This window comes from Mobula birostris, chromosome 1, assembly GCF_030028105.1.
Source record: "Mobula birostris isolate sMobBir1 chromosome 1, sMobBir1.hap1, whole genome shotgun sequence".
NCBI classification, from domain to species: Eukaryota; Metazoa; Chordata; class Chondrichthyes; order Myliobatiformes; family Myliobatidae; genus Mobula; species Mobula birostris.
This window is the reverse complement of record NC_092370.1, coordinates 258,257-283,453: the sequence shown is the minus strand read 5'-3', so window position 1 is coordinate 283,453 and position 25,197 is coordinate 258,257. Positions and strand designations below refer to the sequence as shown.

General features: G+C 43.6%; 1 protein-coding gene across 2 annotated transcripts in view; it reads right to left on the bottom strand.

The window, feature by feature from the left end:
* avl9 (AVL9 homolog (S. cerevisiase)) overlaps positions 1-25,197 on the bottom strand; it is a 286,897-nt gene that overhangs the window by 151,302 nt on the left and 110,398 nt on the right. For both annotated transcript variants that reach the window (XR_011885036.1, XM_072251628.1), the window contains exon 8: positions 17,614-17,652. Coding sequence is in view for 1 of the 2 variants with exons in the window: in XM_072251628.1 (XP_072107729.1) it covers positions 17,614-17,652 (39 nt within the window). In the remaining variant the exon portion in view is untranslated. The remainder of the gene's footprint in view (positions 1-17,613; positions 17,653-25,197) is intronic.

The following is a 25,197-nucleotide window of genomic DNA, read 5'->3' as shown; positions in this document are numbered from 1 at the left end:
TAGATTAACACTGGCACACCTCAGCAGTGTGTGCTTAGCCCACTGCTCTAATCCCGCTATACCCATGACTGAGATACAGCTCAAATACCACCTCTAAGTTTGCTGATGATACAACCATTGTTGGTAGAATCAGATGGAGATGAGAGGGTGTGCAGGAGAAATACCAGCTAGTTGACTGGTGTTGCAGCAATAACCTTGCACTCAATGTCAGTAAGAGGAAAGAGCTAATTATGAACTTCAGGAAGGGTAAGACGAGGGAACATGAACCAATCCTCAAAGAGGGATCAGAAGTGGAGAGAATGAGTAATTTCAAGTTCCTGGGTGTCAAGATCTCTGAGTATCTAACTTGGTCCCAACATATCGATGTAGCTATAAAGGCAACAAGAAAGTGGCTATGTTTTATTAGGAGTTTGAAGAGATTTGGTTTGTCACCTAAACCACTCAAAAACTTACAACAGGCTGCTTCACTGTCTGGTATGGGGGTGGGGGAGGGCTACTGAACAGGACAGAAAGCTACAGAAAGTTGTAAAATTAGTCAGCTCCATCTTGGGTACTAGCCTCTGTAGTACCCAGAATGTCTTCACAGAGCGGTGCCTCAGAAAAGCAGCATCCATTATTAAGGACCTCCAGCACCCAGGGCATGCCCTTTTCTCACTGTTACCATCAGGTAGGAGATACAGAATCCTGAAGACACACACTCAGCGATTCAGGAACAGCTTCTTCCCCTCTGCCATCCAATTCTGAAACTGACATTGAACCCATGAACACTATCTCACTTTGCTTTTAAAATACATATTACTTTTGTTTATGCACAATTTCTAATCTATTTACAATACATATTATAGTGGTTTAAACTAATATGGCAGGGGGATGGGAACCAGTATGATAGAACTGAGGATAAGCCAGCAGGTTTACAAGTAGATGATGTAATATGTAATATGAACGCAAGGAAGGACAAGCCAATGATTGGGTACAACTGCAGACAGAGCAAAGCATTAGGTTGTACCACAGAGCCAAAATTCATAAGGCAAAGAATACAGGACTGAAGACATTGCATTTAAATGGGCATAGCACTCGGATTAAGGTGGACAAATGTGTGGCGCATCACTGAGTCATGGCTGAAAGAAGGTCAAAGTTGGGAGTTTAATATCAAAGGATATACTTTGTATTGAAAGGACAGGCAGGAAGGCATAAGGGGTGGTGTGGTTTCATTAGTAAGAGGTGGAATTAAAGAGTGACATAGGGCCAGAGAATGTTGAATCTTTGTGGGTGGAGTTAAGAAACTGTAACAGTAAAAATAACCATTATGAGAATCATAAATAGGACTCCAAATAGTAGCCAAGATGTGGGGTTGAGATCGCAAAGGAAGCTGGTAAAGGTATGTAATAAGGGTGATGTCACAATTGTAATGGGGGACTTCAATATGCAAGGAGATTGGGAAAATCAGGTTCGTGTCGGATCACAAGACAGAGAATTTGTTGAAAGACGAGTTGGAAGAATGGGCAAAAATGTGGCAGATGGAATTCAGTGTTGGGAAATGTATGATAATGCAGTTTGGTAAAAGGAACTATAGTGCAGACTATTATATAAATGGGCAGAGAATTCAAACATCAGAAATGCAGAGGGACTTAGGAGTCCTCGTGCAATACTCCCAGAAGGTTAATTTACAGCTTGAGTCTGTGGTAAAGAAGGCAAATGCAATGTTGGCATTTATTTCAAGGGGAATAGAATACAAAAACAAGGAGATAATGCTGAAGCTTTATAAGACACTAGTCATGCCATACTTGGAGTAACATCAGCAGTTTTGGCCCTCTTAACTCAGAAAGGATGCATTGTCATAGGACAAAGTTCAGATAAGTTTCACAAGGATAATTTGGCAACTTTGGGCTTGTTTGTTGTTCAGCCATTAGGGGAGGGAGGGGAATGTCGTTAAGTTTGTTGATCAGTCATTAAGTCGAGTCCAACTCTTCGCGACCTCATGGACCATAAGGTCCATAGGGTTTTCATGGCAAGATATGGAATTAGACTGCCAGGCCTTTCTTCCACGCAGATACTGCTGCTGCCCAGGTTGGGATCCTGCTGGGTTTGGACTCAGGACCATTTGCCTTGAGTCCAATGCTGATGCCACTACACCACCAGCTGGACTTGTACTCATTAGAATTTAACAGAACCCACAGGGATCTCACTGGAATCCACCAAATGTTGAAAGGACTAGATAGGGTGGATTTGGAGTGATGTTTCCTACGGTGGGGGTATCCAGCACTAGAGGGCACGGTCTCAAAATTGAGGGATGACCTTTTAGAACATAAGTAAGGAGGAATTTTTTTAGTCAAAGAGTGGTGAATCTGTGGAATGCTCTGCCACAGACTGCAATGGAGGCCAAGTTCATGGGTATATTCAAAGTGAAAGTTGATAGTTTCCTGAATGGTCGAGATATAGTGAGAGGACAGGTGCATGGGATTGAATGGGATCTGGTATCTGCCATGATAAAATGGTGGAGAGGACTCGATGGGCTGAATGGCCTAATTCTGCTCCTATGTCGTATGGTCTTATACTTACTGTTGTAACACCCTGGAAAAGGTTTCACTGCTAACATAATGGTCTTTCTGTAGAAGCAGTGTTTGGGTTATGGTCAGAGATAATAGGAGACGAACAACGAGCACCTCTGCTCCGTCCGCCACAACAGACCAGATCTCCCGGTTGCCACCCACTTCAACTCTGCTTCACATTCCCATTCGGATATGTCCATACATGGCTTCCTCTACTGCCATGATGAGGCCAAACTCAGGTTGGAGGAGCAACACCTCATATATTGTCTGGGTAGTCTCCAGCCTCTTAGCACGAGCACTGAATTCTCCAACTTCAAGTAATTCTCTCCCCTTCCTTTCCCCCATCCCAGTTTCACTCTGCCCCCTCCTCCAGCTGCCTATCACCTCCCTCATGGTTCCGCCTCCTTCTACTACCCATTGTGCTTTCCCCTATACTTTCTTCACCTTTCCCGCCTATCCTCTCCCTGCTTCCCCTCCCCCACCCCTTTATCTTTCCCCTTACTGGTTTTTCACCTGGAACCTACCAGCTTTCTCCCTCCCACCCTCACCCCACCTTCTTTATAGGGCCCCTGCCCCCTCCCTCTTCAGTCCTGACGAAGGGTCTCGGCCCGAAATGTTGACTGTTTGTTTCCACGGATGCTGCCCGACCTGCTGAGTTCCTCCAGTGTGTTGTGCATGTTGCTTTGATCCCAGCACCTGCAGAGTATTTTGTGTTTACCAGATCCCCATGAGTGAGGCTGACAAAGAGAAGATGGCATTTATATGTCCACTGGGATTCTTTCAGTTTGAAAGGGTGCCCCAGGACATATCGGGAACCCCTGCAACCTTCCAGCATGTCATGGAAAAAATGGTGGGGGATATGAACTTTCTGAGGTATTGGTGTATCTGAATGACCTCACAGTGTTTGAATCCACCTTGGAGGAACATGAAGCGAGGCTACTATTGCTGCTGGGCATTAAATTATCTGCATTAAATTCCATCTGCCATTTTCTGGCCCATTTTTCCAGTTAGTCCAGATCCCTCTGCAAGCTTTGAAAGCCTTCCTCGCTGTCCACAACACCTCCAATCTTAGTGTCATCAGCAAACTTGCTGATCTAATCATTGATATAGACAAGAAACAACAATGATCCCAGCACAGATCCCTGAGGCACACCACCAGTCACAGGCCTCCAGTCTGAGAAGCAATCATCCACTACCACTCTCTGTCTCCCACACAGCCAATTTCAAATCCAGTTTACAAGCTCTCCATAGATACCTAGTGTCTGAACCTTCTGAACTAACCTCCCATGTGGGACCATGTCAAAGGCCTTACTAAAGTCCATGTAGACAACATCCACAGCCTTTCCTTCAACTACTTTCTTGGTAACCTCCTCGAAAAACTCTACAAGATTCATTAAACACGATCTACCACGCACAAGGTCATGATGACTATCCTTAATCAGCCCTTGGCTGTCCAAATACTTGTATATCCGATCTCTCAGAACACCCAATAATTTACCTACTACTGATGTCAGGCTCACCGGCCTGTAGTTACCTGGTTTACTTTTGGAGCCTTTTTAAAACAATGGAACAACATGAGCTACCCTCCAATCCTCCAGCACTGCACCTGTGGCTAAGGACACTTTAAATAGTTCTGCCAGGGCACCTGTAATTTCTACACTAGTCTCTCTCAAGGTCCGAAGAAATATCATGTCAGGCCCGGGGGATTTATCTACCTTTATTCGCTGTAGGGCAGCAAGCACCTCCTCCTCTTTAATCTATATATGTTCCATGACACTACTACTTGTTTCCCTTCCTTCCATATATGCTATGCCAGTTTCCTGAGTAAATACTGATGCAAAAAAACAAAAAGATCTCCCCCATCTTGTGAGGCTCCACACATAGACGACCACTTTGATCTTCTAGGGGACCAATTTTGTCCCTTACTATCCTTTTACTCTTAATATACTTGTAGAAACCCTTCGAGTTTACCTTCACATTATCTGCCAGAGCAACCTCATGTCTTCTTTTTGCCTTCATGATTTAGTATTTTCTTAGATTTTCGATACTGTTCAAGTACCTCATTTGTTCCTTAATGCCTATACCTGGAAAACTCCTCTCTTTTTCTTAACCAGATCGCCAATGTCCCTTGAAAACGAAGGTTACCTATGCCTGTTAACTTTACCTTTAATCCTGGCAGGAACATGCAAATTCTGCACTCTCAAAATTTCGCCTTTGAAGGCCTTCCACTTACTGAACACATCCTTGCCAGAAAACAACTTATCCCAATCCACTCTTCCTAGATTCTTTCTCATTTCCACAAAATTGGCCCTTCTCCAATTTAGAACCAACCTCAATTCGAGGACCAGATCAATCCTTATCCATAATTAACTTGAAACTAATGACATTATGGTCACTGGACCCAAAATGTTCCCCTACACATACTTCTGTCACCTAACCTGTCTGGTTCTCTAATAGGAGATCAAGTATTGCATCCTCTCTCGTAGGTACCTCTATATATTCATTTAGAAAACTTTTCTGAACACATCTGACAAACTCCAAGCCATCTAGCCCTTTCACAGTGTGGGAGTCCCAGTAAATATGTGGAAAGTTAAAATCCCCTACTATTACAACTTTCTGTTTCTTACTTCAGTCTGCTATCTCTCTACAGGTTTGCTACAGTAGAGCCAGGCCTCCCCCTCTGCTTGCCTTCCTATCCCTCTGATACAACGTGTAAGCTTGGACATTCAGTTCCCAACTACAACCGTCTTTCAGGCATGATTCAGTGATGGCCACAACATCATACCTGGCAATCTGTAATAGTGCAACAAGGTCATCCGCCTTATTTCTTGTACTCCGCGCATTGAGATACAACACCTTGACTACCGTATTTGCTACCCTTTTTAATTCTGCATCCCTAATGTACTGATACTCACCCTGTTGGCTGCAACTATGTTCCATCACCTGCCTGCCCTTCCTGACAGTCTGACTGCACGCTATCTTTACTTTTTTTTTTAAACCATCCATCCTATCCTGAGTCCCATCACTCCGGTTCCCACCCCCCTGCCAAATTAGTTTAAACCCTCCCCAACAGATCTAACAAACCTGCCCACAAGAATATTGGTCCCCCTTGGGTTCAGGTGCAACCCATCACTTTTGAACAGGTCATATCTCCCTCAGAAGAGATCCCAATGATCGAAGAATCTGAAGCCCTGCCCCTTGCACCAGCTTCTCAGCCACACATTTATAGAAACATAGAAACAGAAAATAGGTGCAGGAGTAGGCCATTCGGCCCTTCGAGCCTGCACCACCATTCAGTATGATCATGGCTGATCATCCAACTCAGAACACCGCCCCAGCCTTCCCTCCATACCCCCTAACCCCCGTAGCCACAAGGGCCATATCTAACTCCCTCTTAAATATAGCCAATGAACTGGCCTCAACTGTTTCCTGTGGCAGAGAATCCCACAGATTCACCAGTCTCTGTGTGAAGAAGTTTTTCCTAATCTCAGTCCTAAAAGGCTTCCCCTCTATCCTCAAACTGTGACCCCTCGTTCTGGACTTCCCCAACATCGGGAACAATCTTCCTGCATCTAGCCTGTCCAATCCCTTTAGGATTTTATACGTTTCAATCAGATCCCCCCTCAATCTTCTAAATTCCAACGAGTATAAGCCTAATTCATCCAGTCTTTCATCATATGAAAGTCCTGCCATCCCAGGAATCAATCTGGTGAACCTTCTTTGTACTCCCTCTATGGCAAGGATGTTTTTCCTCAGATTCGGGGACCAAAGCTGCACACAATACTCCAGGTGTGGTCTCACCGAGGCCTTGTACAACTGCAGTAGTACCTCCCTGCTCCTGTACTCGAGTCCTCTTGCTATAAATGCCAGCATACCATTCGCCTTTTTCACCGCCTGCTGTACCTGCATGCCCACTTTCAATGACTGGTGTAAAATGACACCCAGCTCTCGTTGCACCTCCCCTTTTCCTAATCGGCCACCATTCAGATAATAATCTGTTTCCCTGTTTTTGCCACCAAAGTGGATAACTTCACATTTATCCACATTAAATTGCATCTGCCATGAATTTGCCCACTCACCTAACCTATCCAAGTCACCCTGCATCCTCTTAGCATCCTCCTCACAGCTAACACTGTCGCCCAGCTTCGTGTCATCCGCAAACTTGGAGATGCTGCATTTAATTCCCTCATCCAAGTCATTAATATATATTGTAAACAACTGGGGTCCCAGCACTGAGCCTTGCGGTACCCCAATAGTCACTGCCTGCCATTCTGAAAAGGTCCCGTTTATTCCCACTTTTTGCTTCCTGTCTGCCAACCAATTCTCTATCCACATCAATACCTTACCCCCAATACCATGCACACTAATCTCCTGTGTGGGACCTTGTCAAAAGCCTTTTGAAAACCCAAATATACCACATCCACTGGTTCTCCCCTATCCACTCTACTAGCTACATCCTCAAAAAATTCTATGAGATTCGTCAGACATGATTTTCCTTTCACAAATCTATGCTGACTTTGTCCAATGATTTCACCGCTTTCCAAATGTGCTGTTATCACATCTTTGATAATTGACTCTAGCAGTTTCCCCACCACCGATGTTAGGCTAACCGGTCTATAATTCCCCAGTTTCTCTCTCCCTCCTTTTTTAAAAAGTGGGGTTACATTAGCCACCCTCCAATCCTCAGGAACTAGTCCAGAATCTAAAGAGTTTTGAAAAATTATCACTAATGCATCCACTATTTCTTGGGCTACTTCCTTAAGCACTCTGGGATGCAGACCATCTGGCCCTGGGGATTTATCTGCCTTTAATCCCTTCAATTTACCTAACACCACTTCCCTACTAACATGTATTTCCCTCAGTTCCTCCATCTCACTGGACCCTCTGTCCCCTACTATTTCTGGAAGATTATTTATGTCCTCCTTAATGAAGACAGACCAAAGTAATTATTCAATTGGTCTGCCACGTCCTTGCTCCCCATAATCAATTCACCTGTTTCTGTCTGTAGGGGACCTACATTTGTCTTAACCAATCTTTTTCTTTTCACATATCTATAAAAGCTCTTACAGTCAGTTTTTATGTTCCCTGCCAGTTTTCTGTCAAATCATCCTGTTTCTACCCTCACTGGTGTGTGGTACAGACAGCAATCCAGAAATTACTACCCTGGAAGTCCTGCTTCTCAGCTTTCTACCTAGCTCTCTAAATTCTCTAAATATGACCTGTCTACAACCACTCTTTGCCTTCTGTGGGCAAGCCAGTTCTGGATCCACAAAGCAATGTCCCCTTGGATCCCATGCCTGCTTACTTTCTCAATAAGCCTTGCATGGGGTACCTATCAAATGCCTTGCTGAAATCCATATACACTATATCTACTGCTCTTCTTTCATCAACGTGTTTAGTCACATCCTCAAAAAATTCAATCAGGCTCGTAAGGCACAACCTGACCTTGACAAAGCTAAGCTGACTATTCCTAATCATATTATACCTCTCCAAATGTTCATAAATCCTGCCTCTCAGGATCTTCTCAATCAACTTACCAAGCACTGAGGTAAGACTCACTGGTCTATAATTTCCTGGGCTATCTCTACTCCTTTTCTTGAATAAGGGAACAACATCCGCAACCCTCCAATCCTCTGGAACCTCTCCCGTCCCCATTGATGATGCAAAGATCATTGCCAGAGGCTCAGCAGTCTCCTCCCTCGCCTCCTGCAGTAGCCTGGGGTACATCTCATCCGGTCCTGGCGACTTATCCAACTTGATGCTTTCCAAAAGCTCCAGCACATCCTCTTTCTTAATATCTGCATGTTCAAGCTTTTCAGTCTGCTGCAAATCATCACTACAATCACCAAGATCCTTTTCCATAGTGAATACTGAAGTAAAGTACCTCTGCTATTTCCTCCGGTTCCATACATACTTTCCCACTGTCACACTTGATAGGTCCTATTCTTTCACGTCTTATCCTCTTGCTCTTCAGATACTTGTAGAATGCCTTGGGGTTTCCTTAATCCTGCCCGATAAGGCCTCCTCATGGGTCCTTCTGGCTCTCCGAATTTCCTTTTGAAGCTCCTTCCTGTTAGCTTTATAATCTTCTGGATCTCTAACATTACCTAGCTCTCTGAACCTTTTGTAAGCTTTTCTTTTCTTCTTGACTAGATTTATTACAGCTTTGTACACCACGGTTCCTGTACCCTATCATAACTTCCCTGTCTCACTGGAACGTACCTATGCAGAACTCCACACAACTATCCCCTGAACATTTGCCACATTTCTTCCGTACTTTTCCCTGAGAATATGTTTCCAATTTAAGCTTCCTGCCTGATAGCCTCATAATTCCCTTTACTCCAATTAAACCCTTTTCTAACTTGTTTATTCCGATCTCTCTCCAATGCTATTGTAATAAAAGGAGATAGAATTATGATCACTATCTCCAAAATGCTCTCCCACTGAGAGATCTGACACCTGACCAGGTTCATTTCCCAATACCAAATCAAGTACAGCCTCTCCTCTTATAGGCTTATCTACATATTGTGTCAAAAACCTTCCTGAACACACCTAATAAGCTCCATCCAATCTAAACCCCTTGCTCTAGGGCAGGGGTCCCCAACCTTTTTTGCACTGCAGACTGGTTTAATATTTACGATATTCTTGCGGACCAGCCGACGGGCGGGGGGGGGGCGGTGGTGGTGTTCAAGTTCAATACTGTGTGACAGAGAAGGAGGAAAGATGCAGCTGACTCATATCGTTTCCATAAGACCATAAGACAAAGGAGCAGAAGTCAGCCATTCGGCCCATCGTGTCTGCTCCACCATTTTATCATGAGCTGATCCATTTTCCCATTTAGTCCCACTCCCCTGCCTTCTTTTCATATCACCAAATCATATTGTTTCATTGCGGCCCGGTAGCACATGCTTTGTGACCTGGTATTTGGGGACCACTGCTCTAGAGAGATGCCAATCGATATTTGGGAAATTAAAATCTCCCACCACGACAACTCTGTTATTATTACACCTTTCCAGGATCTGTTTCCCTATCTGCTCCTTGATATCCCTGTTACTACTGGGCGGCCTATAAAAAACACCCAGTAAAGTTATTGATCCCTTCCTGTTCCTAACCTCCACCCACAGAGACCCCGTAGACAAACCCTCCATGACGTTCACCTTTTCTTCAGCCGTGACACTATCTCTCATGTCCTCACTCTCCCATACAGGCCAAAGGTCATCCAGTTGCTGCTCCAGATCCTTAACACGGTCTTGAAGGAGCTGCAGCCCGATGCACTTCACACAGATGTAGTTCCCCAGGAGAGTTCTCCAACATCCAGAACGAAGAACACACAACCGCCATTTACTACAACAGGTATAGTAAGAGAAAAGCAAAAAGAAAACCTGAACGTAAGCTTGCCCCGAGCCAACATCTCCTCCAAGCCGAAGCCTGACGCTTCTGCTGGCCTACTCCCAACAATGGCAGTTGATAAGGCCTCTACAATGGCCAAATGCCTGCGAAGTTCTCCTTTTAAATTAGCGTCGCCGACCTGCGAGAAACCTCTTCACAGTGCTCTGCTCCCACCACTGATGGAACCTCTGCCCTATCCCCCTAAGCTCACTGCACTCTACCCCTCTCCTGCCTATGTCATTGGTACCAACATGTACCACGACCTCTGGCTGCTCAGCCTCTTCTGCCACCGCTCAGAGATATCCTGGACCCTAGCAACTGGGAGACAACACACTATTATGGTGCCTCTTTTGCTGGCACAGATTCTCCTATCTGGCCCCCCAACTATCAAGACCCCTATGACTATTGCTCCGCCTAACTTCACCCTTCCATTCTGAGACTCAGAGCTGACCGCAGTGCTATTGGTCTGGCTGCTGCTGCCTTGCCCAGAAAGGTCATCCCCCACAGCAGTATCCAAAGGGTACTGTGTCTTGGTCCCTTCTGGCAATCCCCCACCTTGCTAGTTACCTCAGGAACTGGGCCTCAATCCCCTTGTTGAATTTCCAATCATTCCCAGGTTCCACTAACTACACACACCTGCTTTCCACCAGAAAATGCAGGATAAAGACCCTGTGATCACAACAAGGAGCTGCTAGTTTGTTGGTCGACTCTAGTGTGAGTAAACCTCAATTCCTGATTCCTGAGAACTGTCAGTTCTAAAATCCGCATCATTTCCTGGATACTCTACGTGACCCTTGTCTCTGTGTAAAGACTCTCTTGGATACCGGTTCCCCGTTCACGGCGGTGCTCACGACTCTGCCTCAGCGCCTGTGTCCTGCACTTGAGTTCGTCGCCAGTCACATGCTTGCAACATACTGTTGCTGAGGGGAATGGCCACAGGAGGACCCTGCACTGACATCCTACTCCCTTTACCTCTTTTCCCTTATCACTTTTTTAGTTGCCTTTTATTGGAATTTAAAAGCTTCCCAATCATCCAATTTCCTACTCACTTTTGCTACTTTATATACCTTTTCCATGGCTTTTATGCAGTCCTTAACCCTCTCTGTCAGCCACAGTTGCCTATCTCTGCCATTTGAGAACAACTTCCTCCGCAGGACATCTGTTCTGCGATTTGTAAGCTTGAAACTTCAGCCATCTCTGCTCTGCCATCATCATCCTCCTCCAATCCACTTGGGCAAGCTCCTCTCTCATGCCTCTGTAATTTCTTTTATTCCATTGCGATATTGATACATCTGATTTATGCTTTTCCTTCTCAAATTACAGGATGAATTGAATCAGATTATGATCACTGCCTCCTAAGGGTTCCTTTACATTAAGCTCCCTAATAAGATCTGGGTTATTACACAACACCCAATCAAAGATAGCTTTCCCCAAGTAGGCTCAAGCACAAGCTGCTCTAAAAAGCCATCTCGTAGGCATTTAACAAATTCCCTCTTTTGTGATCCGACACCAACCTGATTTTCCTCATCCCCTTGCATATTGAAGTCCTCCATTACAATTGTGACAGTATCCTTATCACATGCCTTTTCCAGCTCCCTTTGCAATCTCAACCCCTCATCTTGGCTACCATTTAGAGGCCAAGATATGATTCCCATAATGTTTTTTGTACCCTTGCAATTTCTTAACCCTACCCACAAAGATTCAACATTCTCGAACTCTACGTCACCTCTTTCTAAAGAAGTAATTCCATCTGTTATCAACAGAGCCACAACACCGCCTATGACTTCCTGCCTGTCCTTTTGATATAAAGTATATCCTTTGACATTATGATCCCAACTATGGCCTTTCAGCCACGACTCACTGATGCCCACAACAACATACCATCCAAACTCCAATTCCACCACAAGTTCATTCACCTTATTCCAAATGCTACGCGCATTTAAATACAGCACTTTCAGTCTACGTTCTTCGCCCTTTTGAATTTTGCCTCACTGGTACAATTTAACTCTTTGCTCTGTCTGCATTTGTACCCAATCATTGGCTTATCCTTCGTTACATTCATGTTACAACCATCATTTACTTGTAAACCTGCTGGCTCAAATTCAGCTCTGTCATCCTGGTTCCCATCCCCTTGCCATATTAGTTTAACCTCCCAACAGCTCTAGTAAATCTGCCCACAGGAATATTGGTCCCTCTCAGAATCAAGTGCAACCCATCCCTTTTGTACAGGTCACACCTGCCCCAGAAGAGGTCCCAATTATCCAGAAATCTGAATCCCTGCCCCCAATCCAATTATTCAGCCATGCATTTATCTACCACCTCATTCTATTCCTAACCTCATTGTTGCTTGGCATAGGTTAGAAACCATAGAAACTACAGCACAGAAACAGGCCCTTTGGCCCTTTTTGGCTGTGCCGAACCATTTTCTGCCTAGTCCCACTGACCTGCACACGGACCATATCCCTCCATACACCTCCCATCCATGTATCTGTCCAATTTATTCTTAAATGTTAAAAAAGAACCCGCATTTACCACCTCGTCTGGCACCTCATTCCATACTCCCACCACTCTCTGTGTGAAGAAGCCCCCCCCGTAATGTTCCCTTTAAACTTTTCCCCCCTCACCCTTAACCCATATCCTCTGGTTTTTTTCTCCCCTTGCCTCAGTGGAAAAAGCCTGCTTGCATTCACTCTATCTATACCCATCATAATTTTATATACCTTTATCAAATCTCCCCTCAATTCTTCTACACTCCAGGGAATAAAGTTCTAACCTACTCAACCTTTCTCTGTAACTGAGTTTCTCAAGTCTTGGCAACATCCTTGTAAACCTTCTCTGCACTCTTTCAACCTTATTTATATCCTTCCTGTAATTTGGTGACCAAAATTGAACACAATACTCCAGATTCGGCCTCACCAATGCCTTATACAACCTCATCATAACATTCCAGCTCTTATACTCAATACTTCGATTAATAAAGGCCAATGTACCAAAAGCTCTCTTTACGACCCTATCTACCTGTGACGACACTTTTAGGGAATTTTGTATCTGTATTCCCAGATCCCTCTGTTCCACTGCACTCCTCAGTGCCTTACCATTAACCCTGTATGTTCTACATTGGTTTGTCCTTCCAACGTGCAATACCTCACACTTGTCAGTACTAAGCTCCATCTGCCATTTTTCAGCCCATTTTTCCAGATGGTCCAAGTCCCTCTGCAGGCTCTGAAAACCTTCCTCACTGTCTACTACACCTCCAATCTTTGTATCATCAGCAAACTTGCTGATCCAATTTACCACATTATCATCCAGATCATTGACATAGATGACAAATAACAATGGACCCAGCACTGATCCCTGTGGCACACCACTAGTCACAGGCCTCCACTCAGAGAAGCAATTCTCTACCACCACTCTCTGGCTTCTTCCACCGAGCCAACGTCCAATCCAATTTACCACCTCTCCATGTATACCTAGCGACTGAATTTTCCTAACTAACCTCCCATGCGGGACCTTGTCAAAGGCCTTACTGAAGTCCATGTAGACAATATCCACTGCCTTCCCTTCATCCACTTTCCTGGTAACCTCCTCGAAAAACTCCAACAGATTGGTCAAACATGACCTACCACACACAAAGCCATGTTGACTCTCCCTAATAAGTCCCTGTCTATCCAAATGCTTGTAGATTCTGTCTCTTAGTACTCCTTCCAATAACTTACCTACTACTGACGTTAAACTCACCGGCCTATAATTTCCCGGATTACTTTTCGATTCTTTTTTAAACAACGGAACAACATGAGCCACTCTCCAATCCTCCGGCACTTCACCCACAGACAGCGACATTTTAAATATTTCTGCCAGGGCCACCGCAATTTCAACACTAGTCTCCTTCAAGGTCCGAGGGAACACCCTGTCAGGTCCCGGGGATTTATCCACTTTAATTTTCCTCAAGACAGCAAGCACCGCCTTCTTTTCAATCTGTACAGTTTCCATGGTCTCACTACCTGATTCCCTCAATTCCATAGATTTCATGCCAGCTTCCTTAGTAAATACAGACGCAAAAAACCTATTTAAGATCTCCCCCATTTCCTTTGGTTCCGCACAAAGCCGACCACTCTGATCTTCAAGAGGACCAATTTTATCCCTTACAATCCTTTTGCTCTTAATATACTTGTAAAAGCTCTTTGGATTATCCTTCACTTTGACTGCCAAGGCAACCTCATGTCTTCTTTTTGCCCTCCTGATTTCTTTCTTCAGTATTTTCTTGCGCTTCTTAGACTCCTCAAGCACCTGATTTACCCCCTGTTTCCTATACATTTCATACAACTCCCTCTTCTTTATCAGAGTTGCAATATCCCTTGAGAACCAAGGTTCCTTATTCCTATTCAATTTGCCTTTAATCCTGACAGGAACATACAAACCCTGCACTCTCAAAATTTCCCCTTTGAAGGCTTCCCACCTACCAATCACATCTTTGCCAGAGAACAACCTGTCCCAATCCACACTTTTTAGATCCTTTCTCATTTCTTCAAATTTGGCCTTCTTCCAGTTCAGAACCTCAACCCTAGGACCAGATCTATCCTTGTCCATGATCAAATTGAAACTAATGGCGTTATGATCACTGGAAAAAAGTGCTCCCCTACACAGACTTCCGTCACTTGCCCTAATTCGTTTCCTAACAGGAGATCCAATATTGCATCCCCTCTAGTTGGTCCCTCTATATACTGATTTAGAAAACTTTCCTGAACATATTTTACAAACTCTAAACCATCTAGACCCCTAACAGTATGGGAGTCCCAATCAATGTATGGAAAATTAAAATCCCCTACCACCACAACTTTATGTTTCCTGCAGTTGCCTGCTATCTCTCTGCAGATTTGCTCTTCCAAGTCTCGTTGACTATTGGGTGGTCTGTAATACAATCCCACTAATGTGGCCATACCTTTCCTGTTTCTCAGCTCCACCCATAAGGACTCAGTAGACAAGCCCTTTAATCTGTCCTGCCTGAGCACTGCTGTAATATTTTCCCTAACAAGCAATGCTACTCCCCCACCTTTCATTCCTCTGCCTCGATCACATCTGAAACATCGGAACCCCGGAATATTAAGCTGCCAGTCCTGCCCCTCCTGTAGCCAAGTTTCAGTCCCAAGGTTGTAGTCCCGAGATTACTAACCTTGAGGTCCTGCTTCTCAGCTTCCCTATATTCTTTTTTCAGGACCTCCTCCTTTTTTCTTCCTTTGTCGTTGGTACCAATATGTACCATGGATTTTGGCGGCTTACCCTGCCTTTACAGGATATTGTGGACGTGTCTAAAGACATCTCCGACCCTGGCATCTGGAGGGAAGTTATTGCTAAGGAAGCAATGTGCAGAAGGACTTAGACAAATTGGAAGAATTGGCAAAAAAGTGGAAGATGGAATACAGGCAATACACATCAAAGTTGCTGGTGAACACATGGAATACAGATGGAATACAGTGTTGGGGAATATGATAATGCAGACTATTATCTAAATAGGGAGAAAATTCAAACATCAGAGGTGCAGAGGGACCGGAGTCCTCATGCAAGACTCCCAGAGGGTTAACTTATAGGTTCAGTCTGTGGTAAAGAAGGCAAATACAATGTTGCTGGAGTATTGTCAACATATTTGAGGAGCATTTAGCAACTTTGGGCCTGTACTCAGTGGAATTTAGAAGAATGTGGAGATGATCTCATTGAAACCTACCAAATGTTGAAAGGGCTAGATAAAGTGGATGTGGAGAGGATGTTTCCTTCGGTTGGGGTGTCCAGAACTAGAGGGCACAGCTTCAAAATTAAAACAGTGTTAAGAAGGAATTTTTTTTAACCAAAGAGTAGTGAATCTGTACTACTCACACTACTTTTCTTAGGCACTGGTATAATTGTTGTCTTTTTGAAGCAAGTGGAACTTCCAACATAGCAGTAAGAGGTTGAAAATGTCCTTGAATATTCCCATTTGATAGTTGGCACAAGTTTTTTGAGCCTTACCAGTTACTCCATCGGGGCCTGCCATTCTCCCTCCTTAAAGACAGCCTAACATTGGCCTCTGAGTCCGAGATCACAGGGTTACTGGATGCAGCGGAACTCTTCACAGATGTAGTTATACTCTCCCTTTCAAAGCAGGCATAGGAGCCTTTGAGCTCATCTGGTAGTGAAGGATGGCTGCCATTCATGCTATTGGGTTTCGCGTTGCAGGAAGTAATGTCTTCCAAACCCTACACTACAGGTGACATTGGATATGCATCCAATGTCACCTGCAATTTCACTCTGAATTGTCTCTTCACTCTTGAAATAGGCCTCTGCAAGTCATTCCTGTTTTTTTTTTAAACAGACCTGGGTTACGAGACTTGTACACCACAGATCTAGCCCGAGCAGATGACATATCTCCTGGTTCATCCACAGCTTTTGGTTTGGAAATGTACAAGTTTTTGTAGGCACGCACATGTGCACACAGGTTTTAATGAAGTCAGTAACAAATTCAGAATACTCATCCAAATTCAAAGATAAACCACTGTATACAGTGAAGTCCACCGATTCAAAGCAGTCCTGTAAGCTCTCCTGTGCCTCCCTTGTCCATATTTTCTTGATCCTCACTACTGGTGTTGAGATGAGACTTTATACAGGTATACAAAATTATGAAGGGTATAACTAGAGTAAATGCAAGCAGGCTTTTTGCACTGAGGTTCGGTAGATTTACAACCAGAGGTCATGGGTTAAGGGTTAAAGCTGAGAAACTTAAGGGGAACATGAGGGGAAACTTCTTCCCTCAGAGGGTTGTGAATAAGCTGTCAGCAAAAGTGGCACATGCAGCAAGCTCGATTTCAAGAGAAGTTTGGATAGGTACATGCATAGTGTTCTATGACTATATAGTAGGGATATGGAGGGTTATAATCCCAGTGCAGGTCGATGGGAGTTGGCAGCTTAAATGGTTTAGCATGACTATATGGGCCAAATGGCCTGCATCTGCACTGCACGTCTCTATGCCTCTGACTAAAGTGTTTCAAGAAGGTTCTAACAACATCTTCACAAGAACACTGATGGTAAGAATTTGCTTTGCCAATGATAGCCACATTGCGAATAATAAGATTCCACTGCATTTCAGCAAAGTATAATTAAATATTTGAAGTTGGAAAGCTCTGATGCATTGCAGTGATTCTGAGTAGTGCCATCAACCTGCACCTGGGCCATAGCCCTCCATACATCTCCCATTCATATATTTGTCCAAAGTTCTCTTAAACGTTGAAATTGACCCCACATCCACCACTTCTGCTGGTAGCTAATTCCACACTCTCACCACTCTCCGAATAAAGTGGTTTCTCATCATGTTCCCCTTAAACTTCTCAACTTTCACCTTTAACCCACAATCTCTGGTTCTAATTTAACCCAACCTCAGTGGAAAAATCCTGCTTGCATTAACCCTGTCTTCTCTCCTCATAATTTTTTATGCCTCTATCAAATCTCCCCTCATTCTCCTATGCTCCAGGGGATAAAGTCCTGACCTATTCAACCTTTCCCTATAACTCAGGTCCCTTTGTCCTGACAACATCCTGTAACCTAATTTTTTTATTATCAAATCAGTGAACACTCCTGTATACACAAGTATTCTGAACACAAGAGAAAAATGTACAAGTATCAGCAATTTAAGACTCGCCAGGCTACTTACCCTTTTCTCTAAAAGAATCATTTTGAAGAGAATTATTATCTGCAAAAACAAAAGCCTCAGATAAATATTTTATTAAAACTCCACAGAATATAACTATTAGTGAATTTGTGATAACAATGGGTGAATTTTCAACAAATAATTCATTACAAAATTTGTACTAACGTAGCACTAAAATATTCCATCACCTTTTCTGCACATAGCACAAGAACAGGTTTTTCTTCCCACAAAGTCTGAACCAACCAAAATGACAAATAAAACAAACCTCTCTACCCCAATAAAATAGATTGCTCCATTCCCATGTTTTCATTCACCTGACTAAATGCCTCTTAAATACCACTATCATGTCTGTTTCCATTGCACACATCTTTAAATTTCCCCCTCTTTCTGCCCTAGGAAAAGGACCCTGTATACCCTATCTATGCAACTGATTATTTTATGAACCTCCATCAAGTCTCCCGGCAGTCTCCAATGCTGCAAAGAAATTAACTTAAGTTTGATTCACATTTCCTTACAGTTAATACTCTATAATCCAGGCAGCACACTGGTGAATCTCTTCTGTTGCTCTCTGAAGACTCCACATATTGAGGATGTGACTAAATACATTGATGAAGGAAGAGCAGTAGATGTACTGTATATGGATTTCAGCAAGGCATTTGATAAAATACCCCATGCAAGTGAGGAGGAATGGGATTCAAGGGGACATTACTTTGTGAATCCAGAACTGGCTTGCCCACAGAAGGCAAAGAGTGGTTGCAGATGGGTCATATTCTGCATGGAGGCCAGTGACCAGTGGTGTGCCTCAGGGATCTGTTCTGGGACCACTTCTCTTCGTGATTTTTATAAATGACCTGGATGAGGAAGTGGAGGGATGGCTTAGTAAGTTTGCTGATGACACAAAGGTTGGGGATGTTGTGGATAGTGTGGAGGGCTGTCAGAGGTTACAACGGGACATTGATAGAATGCAAAACTGGGCTAAGAAGTGGCAGATGGAGTACAACCCAGATAACTGTGAAGTGGTTCATTTTGGTAGGTCAAATATGATGACAGAATATAGTATTAATGGTAAGACTCTTGGGAGTGTGGAGGATCAGAGGGATCTTGGGGTCTGAGTCCTGTTAAGGAGTGATCAGGACTGCATACCATACTCCAGTGTGGCTTAATCAGTTATATAGAGCTGCACATTTACTTCCTGGCTCTTATACACAATGCCCCCACCAATGAAGCTTCTTCACTATCCTATCTAGTTGTAATGCTACTTTCAAGGAACTTGTGAAGTCTACAATCAATTCTTTGATCTTATTGACATTGAGTCAGAGGTTGTTGTTATTACACCACTCAGCCAAGTTTTCAGTCTCCCTCCTATATGCTGATTAATCACCCCCTTTGATACAACCCACAACAGTGTGTCATCAGCTAACGTGTATATATTGTTGGAGCTGTACTTTGCCACTCAGTCATAGGTGTAAAGCAAGTAGAGCAGAGGACTGAGCATACATCCCTGCAATACTCCTGTCGATAGGTGGTTAAGGCGGCTTATGAAATGCTTGTTTTTAATAGTTGAGGCATTGAGTTCAAAAGTCAGGAAGTTATGTTGCAACTTTTTAAAACTCTGGTTAGGGTCGGGTTAACTCTGGAGTATGGTCAGTCCTGATGAAGGGTCCTGGCCCTTCACTCTTACTTGAGTGTTTACTCATTTAGACCTTAAGACCATAACACGTTAGAAGTAGAATTAATCCATTTGGCCTATCCAGTTTGCTCCGCCATTTAAACATGGGCTGATCCTTTTTTTTTTCCCCTCCTCAGCCCCACTCCCCAGCCTGCTCCCCATAATCAAGAATCTGTCAAGCTCCAACTTAAATACACTCAACGACCTGGCCTCCACAGCTGCCTGTGGTAGTAAGTTCCACAAATTCACCACCCTCTGGCTAAAGAAATTTCTCACCACCTCTGTTTTTAATGGACGCCCCTCTACCTTGAGGCTGTGCCTTCTTGTCCTAGACTCCCCCACCATGTGAAACATCTTTTCCAGATCTACTCAGTCGAGACTTTTCAACATTTGAAAAGTTTCAACGAAATCCCCCCCTCATCCTTCTAAATTCCAGCAAGTACACAACCGGAGCTATCGAACATTCCTCATGTGATAATTCTCAGAATCATCCTTGTGAACCTCCTCGGGACCCTCGCCAATGCCAGCACATCTTTTCTTAGATGAGAAGCCAAGAACTGTTAACAACATTCAGGGTGAGACCTCACCAGTGCCTTATAAAGCCACAGCATCACATCCCTGCTCTTGTATTCTAGACCTCTTGAAATGAATGCAAACATTGCATTTGCCTCCTCACCACCAACTCTACCAGCAAGTTAACCTTTAGAGTTTTCTACACAAGGACTCCCAAGTCCTTTTGCAACTCAGAGTTTTGGATTTTTCCCCGTTTAGAAAATAGTCTGCACATTTATTTCTACTACCAAAGTGCATGACCATGCATTTTCCAACATTGTACTTCATTTGCCACTTTCTTGCCCATTCTCCTAATCTGTCTAAGTCCTTTGGCACCCTTCCTGTTTCCTCAACACTACATCTAATACATCTCAACAATCTTTGTATCATCGGCAGATTTGGCAACAAAGCCATCTATTCCATCATCTAAATCACTGATATACAGTATAAGTTGTCCCACCGACCCTTGTAGAACACCACTAGTCCCTGGCAGCCTTTTTTTCCTGTAATACCATGGGCTCTTAACTTGGTAGGCAGCCTCACGTGTGCCATCTTGTCAAAGCCTTCTGAAAATAAAAATATACATTGACTGCATCCCCTTTATGTTCAAAGAATTCCAACATGTTTGTCACCCAAGATTTTCCCTGAAGGAAGCTATGTTGACTTTGTCCTATCTTGTCCTGTGTCACCAAGTACTCCACATCCTCATCCTTTAACAATTGACACCAACATCTTCCCAACCACTGAGGTCAGGCTAATTGGTCTATAATTTCCTTTCTGCTGCCTTCCTCCTTTCCTAAAGGGTGGAGTGATAGTTGCAATATTCCAGTCCTCTGGCACGAGGCCAGAGTCCAATGATTTTTGAAAGATCATTACTAATGCCTCCACAATCTCTATCACTATCTCTTTCAGAACCCTAGAGTGCAGTTCATTTGGTTCGGGTGACTTATGTACCCTTAGGTCTTTCAGCATTTTGAGCACCTTATTTCTCTGGATTCATTTTCTAATTGTCCTATATTCACTCTCATCTTCTTTTAAAAATTGTTTTTGTACATACTTGAAAAAGCTTTTACTATGCACTTTGGTATTGTTAGCTAGCTTGCTTAATATTTCAACTTTTGCCTCCTAATGATTTTTTCATTATTCTCTGTAGGTTTTTAAAAGCTTCCCAATCATCTGTCTTACCACCAATTTTTGCATTGTTGTATGCCCTCTTTTTTGCTTTTACATTAGCTTTGACTTCCCTTATGAGCCACATTGTAGTATGTTTCCATTTGAGTATTTCTTTGTATTTCGAATACATTTAATATGCACCTTCCTCATTTTTCCCAGAACTGGGCTGAGAAGTGGCAGATGGAGTTCAACACAGATAAGTGTGAAGCGGTTCATTTTGGTAGGTCAAATTTGAAGACAGAATATGATATTAATGGTAAGACTCTTGGCAGTGTGGAGGATCAGCAAGATCTTGGGGTCCATGTCCATAAGACACACAAAGCTGCTGCGCAGGTTGACAGTGTTGTTACGAAGGCGTATGGTGTGTTGGCCTTCATCAACCGTGGGACTGAGTTCAAGAGCCGTGAGGTAACATTACAGCTATACAAGACCTTAGTTAGACCCCATTGTGTTCAGTTCTGGTCACCACATTACAGGAAGAATGTGGATACTAAAGACAGTGCAGAGGAGATTTATAAGGATGTTACCTAGATTGGAAAACATGCCAAACATAAACTTGGCCTTTTCTCCTTGGAGTGACGGAGGATGAGAGGTGACCTGATAGAGGTGTATCAGATGATAAGAGGCATTGATTGTGTGGATGGCCCGAGGCTTTTTCCCAGGGCTAAGATGGCTAACATAAGCGGGGTATAGCTTTAAGGTGCTTGAAAGTAGGTACAAGGGGGATGTCAGATGTAAGAGTGGTGGGTGCATGGAATGCACTGCCAGCGAAGGTGGTAGAGGCAGATACTATAGGGTCTTTTAAGAGACTCATAGGTATATGGAGCTTAGAAAAATAGAAGGCTACGCGGTAGGGAAATTCTAGGCAGTTTCTTGAGTAGGTTATATGGTCAGCACAACAATATGGGCCAAAGGATCTGGAATGCGCGGTAGATTTCTATGTTTCTATTGCCGCTCCGCTGTCATCCTCGCCAGCAGCTCCTTCCAATTTATTTTGGCTAACTCCTCTCTCATAATTTCCTTTACTCCACTGAAACACTGCTATGTCAGATTTTACCTCCTCTCTATCAAATTTCGAGTTGAACTCAATCATATTGTGATTACTGCATCCTAAGGGTTCTTTTACCTTATACTCCCTGATCACCTTAGGTTCATTACAGAACACCCAATCCAATATAGCTGAACCCCTAGTAGGCTCAATAACCAACTGCTTTAAAAAGCCATTTTGTAGGCATTAAACAAACTCACTCTCTTGAGATCCATTTCCAACCTCATTTTCCCTATTGACCTGCATGTTGAAATCTCCCTTGACTATCATAACACTGCCGTTTTGATACACCTTTTCTATTTTCCATTGTAATCTGTGGTCCACATCCCAGCTACTGTTGGAAGGCCTGTATATAACTGCCATCCAATCAGTATATTCCTTTTGATCGGGACTACAGAGCATCGTGGGAGCTGAATTCTGAAGGAAGGCAGTTTTTTTTAAAACTTCAAATGCAAGAAGGTGCAGAATCTTTATGGGTTGAGCTAAGAAATAGCAAGGGTAAAAGGACCCTGATGGCAGTTACTTATAGGCCTCCAAACAGCTGCAGGGATGTGGACTACAAATTACAACTGGAAATAGAAAAGGCTTGTCAGTAGGGCAGTGTTATGATAATTGTGGGGGATTTTAACATGCGAGTAGATTAGGAAAATCAGGTCAGCACTGGATCTCAAGAGAGAGAATTTGTAGAATGTCTGCGAGATGGCTTTTTAGAACAGCTTGTTGTTGAGCCCACTAGGGGATCGGCTGTACTGGATTGGGTATTGTGTAATGAACCGGAGGTGATTAGAGAGATTGAGGTGAAGGAACCCTTAGGAGACAGTGATCATAACATGATTGCGTTCACTGTGAAATTAGAAAAAGAGAAGCCGAAATCTGATGTGTTGGTATTTCAGTGGAGTAAAGGAAATTACAGTGGCATGAGAGAAGAACTGGCCAAAGTTGACTGGAAAGGGACACTGGCGGGAAAGACAGCAGAGCAGCAGTGGCTGGAGTTTATGCGAGAATTGAGTAATGTGCAAGACAGGTATATTCCGAAAAAGAAGAAATTTTCAAGTGGAAAAAGGATGCAACCATGGTTGACAAAAGAAGTCAAAGCCAAAGTTAAAGCAAAGGAGAGGGCATACGAGAAATCAAAAATTAGTGGGAAGACAGAAGATTGGGAAGTTTTTAAAACCTTACAAAAGGAAACCAAGAAGGTCATTGAGAGAAAAGATTAACTATGAAAGGAAGCTAGCAAATAATATCAAAGAGGATACTAAAAGCTTTTTCAAGTATATAAAGAGTAAAAGACAGGTGAGAGTAGATATAGGACCGATAGAATATGATGCTGGAGAAATTGTAATGGGAGATAAAGAGATGGCAGAGGAACTGAATGAGTATTTTGCATTAGTCTTCACTGAGGAAGACATCAGCAGTATACCGGACACTCAAGGGTGGCAGGGAAGGGAAGTGTGCGCAGTCACAATTACGACAGAGAAAGTGCTCAGGAAGCTGAATAGGCTAAAGGTAGATAAATCTCCTGGACCAGATGGAATGCACCCTCGTGCTCTGAAGGAAGTAGCTGTGGAGATCGCGGAGGAATTAGCGATGATCTTTCAAAAGTCAACAGATTCTGCCATGGTTCCGGAAGACTGGAAGATTGCAAATGCCACTCCGCTATTTAAGAAGGGGGTAAGGAAGCAAAAAGGAAATTATAGACCTGTTAGCTTGACATCCGTGGTTGGGAAGTTGTTGGAGTCGATTGTCAAGGATGAGGTTACAGAGTACCTGGAGGCATATGACAAGATAGGCAGAACTCAGCATGGATTCCTTAAAGGAAAATCCTGCCTGACAAACCTATTACAATTTTTTGAGGAAATTACCAGTAGGCTAGACAAGGGAGATGCAGTGGATGTTGTATATTTGGATTTTCAGAAGGCCTTTGACAAGGTGCCACACATGAGGCTACTTAACAAGATAAGAGCCCATGGAATTACGGGAAAGTTACACACGTGGATAGAGCGTTGGCTGATTGGCAGGAAACAGAGAATGGGAATAAAGGGACCCTATTCTGGTTGGCTGCCGGTTACCAGTGGTGTTCCACAGGGATCAGTGTTGGGGCCGCTACTTTTTACATTGTACATCAACGATTTGGATTATGGAATAGACGGCTTTGTGGCTAAGTTTGTTGTCAATACGAAGATAGGTGGAGGGGCCGGTAGTGCTGAGAAAATGGAGAGTCTGCAGAGAGGCTTGGATAGATTGGAAGAATGGGCAGAGAAGTGGCAAATGAAGTACAGTGTTGGAAAGTGTATGGTTATGCACTTTGGCAGAAAAAATAAACGAGCAGACTATTATTTAAATGGGGAAAGAATTCAAAGTTCTGAGATGCAACGGGACTTGGGAGTCCTCATACAGGATACCCTTAAAGTTAACCTCCACGTTGAGTCAGTAGTGAAGAAGGCGATTGCAATGTTGGCATCTATTTCTAGAGGAATAGAGTATAGGAGCAGGGATGTGATGTTGAGGCTCTATAAGGCGCTGGTGAGACCTCACTTGGGAGTACTGTGGGCAGTTTTGGTCTCCTTACTTAAGAAAGGATGTGCTGACGTTGGAGAGGGTACAGAGAAGATTCACTAGAATGATTCCGGGAATGAGAGGGTTAACATATGAGGAACGTTTGTCCGCTCTTGGACTGTATTCCTTGGAGTTTAGAAGAATGAGGGGAGACCTCATAGAAACATTTCGAATGTTGAAAGGCATGGACAGAGTGGATGTGGCAAAGTTGTTTCCCATGATGGGGGAGTCTAGTACGAGAGGGCATGACTTAAGGATTGAAGGGCGCCCATTCAGAACAGAAATGCGAAGAAATTTTTTTAGTCAGATGGTGGTGAATCTATGGAATTTGTTGCCACGGGCAACAGTGGAGGCCAAGTCATTGGGTGTATTTAAGGCAGAGATTGATAGGTATCTGAGTAGCCAGGGCATCAAAGGTTATGGTGAGAAGGCGGGGGAGTGGGACTAAATAGGAGAATGGATCAGCTCATGATAAAATGGCGGAGCAGACTCGATGGACCGAATGGCCTACTTCTGCTCCTTTGTCTTACGGTCTTTTACTCTTACAGTTTATTTACTCAACCCACAAGGATTCAACATCTTCCAATCC